This window comes from Lactuca serriola, chromosome 9 (assembly GCF_051521515.1).
Source record: "Lactuca serriola cultivar US96UC23 chromosome 9, Lser_US96UC23_V15, whole genome shotgun sequence".
Taxonomy (NCBI): Eukaryota; Viridiplantae; Streptophyta; class Magnoliopsida; order Asterales; family Asteraceae; genus Lactuca; species Lactuca serriola.
The window spans coordinates 135,337,150-135,344,010 of NC_136416.1; the positions used below are offsets into that span (position 1 = coordinate 135,337,150).

The following is a 6,861-nucleotide window of genomic DNA, read 5'->3' on the forward strand; positions in this document are numbered from 1 at the left end:
ATGATTTTCAAGGTTTCATTAGCTTTCATATATATAACATTTTTATTTTTTATTTTGAAAACGGTTTGAATCGATATGATAGATTCTATCTATGCGTTTTGGATTTAAATTTAATTTTTCTTTTATAAACTTTATATAACTACTGATAAAATGTAAGTGAGAAAAAAACTCTTTTCATTTTAACAGTCCGCAAACTTTAAAAACAAACAATCTTACAAACTACTAATGTTTGTTTCATCTCTTGTTCTGCAGAAAACTGCAAATGTGATCCGCAAATGACAAACTTTTACCTCTTACAAAACAAACACCTAAGAGAATAAACGGAGATAAAGGAAGGCATAAGAAGATTGAGCAGTGAAAGCTTCAGTTTGGAATACAAAAGCAACAACTTAAAAGACATAATATGTTTTGCTTGTTCATTCAATTTAAGCTTTCAATTAATGGCACGATTTTTGATGACTACATATGTAAAAACATGTAAATAAAATTTGAGCATATCATCAAAGAAACACATGCTTGAAGAGAAAAAAAAACTTGGATGAGAAACGTATCATCAACAGAAAGGAAAGGAAGAATTAGCCTCCACTTTGTGTAGCCAATTGAGGGGCTCGTCCTAGCGGAATGATCAAATCCTTTAACAACTCATATTCCTCGCTACTTATCTGAGCATCATCAAACACCTGCTCAACCACAACCACAACCACATAACAAATTATTAGGGATTTATTTGCATCATCAGTTTCCAAATAAAAATCAGAAAGATACAAGAGAGTCTTGAATTTTTAAAGTTGGTAACCACTATCACAACACAACAATTTACTTTCAAGTTTTTTTCTCGGTGTACTTGCAATTTTTATTTTTATTTTTATTTTTATTTTTCTTATAAGGACATTATTATGATTGTTTATTATAGTTTGAAAAATTAACCAAACCAAATTGTATATACCCCTGTGGTTTTTGCTATGGGTAAAGTTTTAAAGGAAAAATATAATATAAGAAATAAAACGCAAATCCTTGTTTTTACATGCACATCTCCTATATAACTCGGGGAAGTTCATTTCTTTCCCTCTTACAGTTAGAGATTGTGTTACTTAAACTAGAAATCATACCCCCTAATTTATCTAGCTCTGCTCCATATCACAGTGACAGGGACTGTGAATGAATGGTAGATATCCATGACAAATTCAAAAATATCCCATATCTAGGGAAGGACACAAGAGCAAAAACTAGTTAAAGTTTCTAAATTTTATTATGTTTTGAAAAGGGAAAATATAGAATAACAAACACACTAACAATCTTATCCACTCAATTATTTTTTTATCATACTTATAAGTTATAATAATAGTGATAGTGAAAGTGAAAGCGAAATAAATAAAAGGTTAACATATAAAGTGATGTGGTTGCTTTTCTGTATGTTGCTCTAAAATGCAAGGTGTAAAGTTTTTGTATACACATAATATTTTGAATGTCATTATCCTGAAGTTCACCTTTTGAAAGAACCTTCTTTTATTTGCCAAGTGTGGGGTCATGGCAGGAATCCGGGAGACAGAAAGAGCATCAACAAACAAAAGAACAAACACCTGCCATTGTTTCATTCTGAGAGGTGGAAGTGCATCAATAAAAGACATGGTGTCCAGTAAACAACCCTGCCAACGAATAATTGTGATTCATTCAGTTTTAACTTTTAAATGTATTTAGATTTATTTTTCTAAGAAAAAAATTATCCAATTGTAGCAAATGGCATCCATTTTCTGGAAAAAGATGGAAAGCAATAAACATGATTGAAAGAATGATAAATGAAAGTAGGTAGTAATTATATTTACCATCATGGATTCAATAGTAGAAACGGGAGTGGGAAGTCTGAGATGACGAACAAGTCCAGGCAAAGCTCGAGAAAGACAGCCTGCGAGAGTTGTCTTAATTTCAGCAGACCGGCCATCTGCCAATACAACTATCCGCGGATACTCCCGCCCATTAACCCATGCATAACAACTATCATCACCTCCATATACATACGCCAAAGTAGATGAGGAAACCCATGCAAACAAAGACATGAACATTCTTGCAAATGGTGATAGCTGAAACTCAGTGGAATTTTTTGCATCAGAACAAATAAGGGTGTGGGTGGGGTTATTAAATCATAGCATTCTACTTTCAATTTTCAATTTTTTTCTCACTACAGACACATTATACATTGAAAAATCTATAACAGTGCTTTGTAATTAATTGTATTTGGATGGCTCAACTCGAGACCGATTTTAAACGAACCTATGTCATTAATTAAGCTCCTAAACGAGCCTATATATAATATTATATAAAAACATATTGGGGGAATTAGGGATTTAAGGTATTAATAAATGAGCTTCTTAACCAGCTTAAGCTTATTTAGACAAAAAACGAGCCGGGCTTCTATAATTCTTTACGAGCTCTGTACAATAAAGCTCGAGCCTTATATTAACTTAAACGAGCATGGCTAGGCTCGGCTCGTTTGCAACCCTATGTAGTAGGATGCTGTAATAAAGAAAGAAAGAAATGGAAGAAGAAGGTTGCTCTAGTTCTTGCACTTAAAGTAAAGTATAGAAGAATGTTGAAATTGTAGTTACATCTAGGACAAATTCCTCTGGTGGAGCATCAAACCAAGAATCCTCAAAGGAATCGAAGACGTCGGACTCTGTGATACCGGTTTTTTTGGGCCATTTCAATCGGGTTGGTTCTGCTTCTGCTTCTGCACCATCACCAGGAGGTGGCAGGATTACAATTCCAGCTTCAGAAACTGGTATCAAAAGAAAGAGTAGTAATGGTATTTATAAAAACCAAAATTTTAGGATGTTTGTTTTGTTATTAGACCAAAAAAAAAAGTGAAACTTACTTACCAGCATCAGGAGCATCAGATTCCCCGGAAGCAACGGCTTCTGCAGCTTGGCTCAGTGCTGCAGCACAGGCTTCTGCTGATGCAACTCGGAATGTATGCTCAGGATCAGGATCAGGATCAGGATCATTTCCACTGTATTCACACAGTGTTTGATCATCAGCCCAACTCACAGACCTATTTGTCCTACTTGAGGATTTCAGAGATGATTTAAGCCCCCCAACACTACAACTTGGCTCAGAGGAACCAATCTTTGCCTTGTTACCATTTTCACTCTCTTCATCATTTGATGTAGTAACCTTTTTCTTTTGCACATTACATGACGATGATGATGATGATGATGATGTTTTCATCTTATCTTTATTATTATTATGGCTCATTTTCTTTCTACTACTACTACTAGTTTTTGTTTCAGCTCCTTTTCCTTTAGATATGCTATATCCATCATCTTGAGTAATTATGGTACTCATGAAATCCATCTCGCCAAAGATGCTCTCTTCTTCCCTTTTTGGCCTCCCTGAAACAGATACCACAAAATGAACATCAACAGCCTGCATTTCTTACAAGGACAAACTATGTCACTTCTTTAGTTTGTTTTGCTTATACCCATCCTTATGTACACAACCCAGGCCCAGCCCACTTGCTGCCATGACATGGCACCAGCACCCACAATTTCAGTACATACATGTATTCTTCAGTGAAATGTAAATCTAGAGGCATGCACACACACACACACACACATACATTATATACAGCACTGGAGAAACAGATCTTGAAGTCAACCATAGCAACACCATATGTGATATGTCAGATATATATAAAGATATGGTTTTCCACAAAAAAGGTCAGTTACTAGATTACCATAAAACAAATTCCAAAAGCATATTTATTACCAAATACGGAGAAGAATTTTCAAAAAAATGTGTATGCATCTGTGTCTTTTCTTTTCTAGCCAATTAGCTTTTAGTCTATTTTCTTTAGTTTTCTCAAATTAGTCATTGCCTTTTCCTCACACCCAATTCAAGAAAAAACCTAAAGGCTATTATTATAGACTCTAACCAATCTGAAATGTATCGGCTTTGGCATTCTTACTGATTAGAGAAATCTGCCAGCACCTGGTGACTCACTGCCTGACATTTAGACCATATAATCCAAATTTAGTTGAACTTGAAATGAATCAAATAGTCTAATTTATCTCACCCAAGATAGAGTAAGCTATACCTCTGTATCATACTTGAACAAACTATTCTAGTTTTTCTCTATAATAACTAATCAGAAGCACACTCACAGATTGGTATGATATCAATCTGTTTCAGTAGGAAACAATAATGACAAAATTGATTTCAATGATTCAGAGAGGAAAACTTTCATTCAATTTCAAATAAAGACCGAAACAAAATCAGAGAACATTTAAATGATCATCTTCCTGCCCAAGCTTACAAGCCGATTTCTAATTCTCAAAATGATGAATTACATCACACCCAATCTGTAACTATATAGTATTTTCCCTTTCCTCTCATGCATCATTGACCTTCCTCCACAAATGTCATTGTCAGCCACGTGTCCCACTCATATGTGATTCCTTCTCTTGTATACTTACTATCCAAGGAGGCTAATGGTGTGAATCTTATCACAGACTCAGATAATGTAATAAGTGGCTTCAAAGTGTCTCCCATTATGTGGAAGTGGAACAATTTTTTACTAAGCTCCTAGACAACAATGCCTTAAACAGCAATGCTTTAGTGACCAATACATCCACTTGGTGCTGCTTAAGGTATTGCTTACAATTAGAATCCTTGGAAACTTTTATACACCAAAAAACTAATTATAGAGATTTTGTCATTGTATTTCATATACCTTAAACAAACCAAAAATTGAAATGGGAAATTATAGTTACTTGATCAGCATAATATATTAGTGATATAACTATTTGGAAGTGTAAAGTTCTAGAGAGCCTTAAGAAACACTGGTGAGACGTGAGAGACAGACTATCTGAGAATTTTATAGTCACGAAGGTAGGTACAGGCGTACAGCTATTCCAATCGCATATAAATTGCTAACTTTATGATAAAGAGAAAAAAAACGATCAGCAATCAACTAAAACAATTCATCTCATACCCGGTTTATTTTTTGAACTGCGTTCATGTTGTGGAATATAACCCTCGATTGCATTTGAAGGGCCAATCCATTCCTCCAAAGACACGATTCCGCCACCAACACCTCCATCTTCCTTCTCCTTAATTGACAAGTTACGCAATCCAAAATCACCACTGTCCCCCAAACCCTCTTCAGCCTTCACGCTCAAACCGTCAAACAGCCTAACCACCCTATTGAGTTTCGCTGTATCAATAACCAAGGACCGTTCATCCTGCAAACTTTCAGCATATGCCCGGCTGTCAACTACGCATTTTGTCGAACAGTACATACGCATTTCTAAAAGGTCGTAAACTTTGTGCTCTTTCAGAGAAATATGATATCTGCCCTTAACTGCAGCTTCTCCCGGAGAGGGTAATGAGTTGGGGCAAAGCGGGTAACCACACATTTGAGCAATTGATCTTTCGGTCACAACGTCGTGATAATCCGACTTAGAGAGCAAAGATCCAGCTACGAATAACTGGGTTTCAGATTTGATACCTTCTAACAGACATAGTTGTAGCTTGTGTACCACGTCTTTCATAGCTACCGGTGATGAGGATGATGATATATTTGACATGTTTAAATTGGTTTTCCTTTTATTAATCTAATCAGGGTTGATTGGTATGTAGAATTTGGGGAGACGAGACGAAGTGATTAATCCGTTTCGATTGATCCTTGGTTTATATCATAACAGACCGACTTCAATAGATGGGTAGACTATATATATCAGGCATATTACCAGTGCTACTAGCCCTAGGGCATTTACGCTCGGTTCTCTGGTGAAAAGAAGCTAATCTCATAATTTAACAAGGCGTCATCCGAGTCATCGGGTCAATTAAACCCATGTTTTTGGATCAGTGCACCAGGCGAACACACATATTGGCATATTGCTCTTGCGCCTTATTTTCAGATTTTTTTATTATTCTCGGGCTAACCCCAATTCCTTTTAGGGTCGGGCTAAGCCCAATTCCTTTTAGGAGGAAGATGACAACCACATATCAGGACCGATCTTAAAAATTGCCTAGGGACTACACCGACCGGTTCTAGACCGCCAATCTCCAATCGACCCAAGCAAGGTTGTTAAATGCATTAAATCTCGAGAAGTCTCGGTCTCAAGCTGATCTCTAATGACTAATGAATTGGTCTAAATGGAAAAATTATAAACATATAAATCCAATATATCATTAAGGGTGTTCAAAAATATCCTAATCATAATTTTTGATATTTGGGTTTCCGGATATATAAAATTTTGAGTGAATTACACAGATTGTTCATGTGTTTTGTGGTAACTTGTGCGTTTGGTCTTTTATTTTTTTTTTTTTAACTTGAACCACCCTTATGTTTTGTTTTTATATCGTATTTGGTCATTAATAGACCTAAAATGACTATATTACCCATTATGCATTTATTTTTAGTTAATTTATTATTATTGTTCTTATTTATAAATTAAATAAAAAACAAATAAGGTGCACAACTCAAACCCTGGAACATGCAGGTCTTTTTTCCTCCCAACCCTCTCTCTCATGTCGCTCTCACAAAAACAATTCACCATCAGTTCAAATCTGGCGATCACCTCTAGTTCCGGTGACCATGACAGCCACCAATATCGAGTTTTAGAACCCCCAAAAACTCTAAAACCAAATTCCCTTTTGAAAATATCGAGTTCTAGAAACCCACTTCCAACAAGAAAACCCTAGATCTAGACGATACATTGGTTGTTTCTAACGAACCATTGTAACTCTAAAAGCTTACAACTTCTTTCCACCTTTATATTGGGGAAGAAAACCGTTTTCCAGATGGTAGTTTAGATCGGGTATAAAGTCGTTTTCAGATAGTAGATTGCAGGCAATGGATGG

The 6,861-nt window shown here is 35.7% G+C and overlaps 1 protein-coding gene across 2 annotated transcripts; it reads right to left on the reverse strand.

Annotated features, from left to right (window-relative positions):
* Window positions 1-389: 389 nt before the first annotated feature.
* LOC145072476 (RNA polymerase II subunit B1 CTD phosphatase RPAP2-like protein) lies at window positions 390-5,801 on the reverse strand. Of its 2 annotated transcripts, none has more exons than XM_079018901.1 (6): window positions 4,988-5,801; window positions 2,874-3,386; window positions 2,604-2,725; window positions 1,824-2,078; window positions 1,488-1,646; window positions 390-680 (listed from the first exon to the last, which is right to left on the reverse strand). In XM_079018901.1, the coding sequence occupies exons 1-6, from the start codon at window positions 5,580-5,582 to the stop codon at window positions 576-578; spliced, it is 1,749 nt and encodes a 582-aa protein (XP_078875027.1). In that variant the 5' UTR covers window positions 5,583-5,801; the 3' UTR covers window positions 390-575. The 2 variants fall into 2 exon arrangements, with proteins under 2 accessions (XP_078875027.1, XP_078875026.1); XM_079018900.1 differs by having other exon boundaries at window positions 2,604-2,773; window positions 4,988-5,798.
* Window positions 5,802-6,861: the final 1,060 nt, after the last annotated feature.

Coding starts and splice junctions, on each gene's coding strand:
- LOC145072476 (XM_079018900.1), bottom strand. CDS start 5,582: ATGTCAAATATATCATCATCCTCATCACCGGTAGCTATGAAAGACGTG. Junction 3,387..4,987: donor CAGTTCAAAAAATAAACCGG/GTATGAGATGAA, acceptor TATCTGTTTCAG/GGAGGCCAAAAAGGGAAGAA. Junction 681..1,487: donor AAAGAAGGTTCTTTCAAAAG/GTGAACTTCAGG, acceptor GTGGTTGAGCAG/GTGTTTGATGATGCTCAGAT.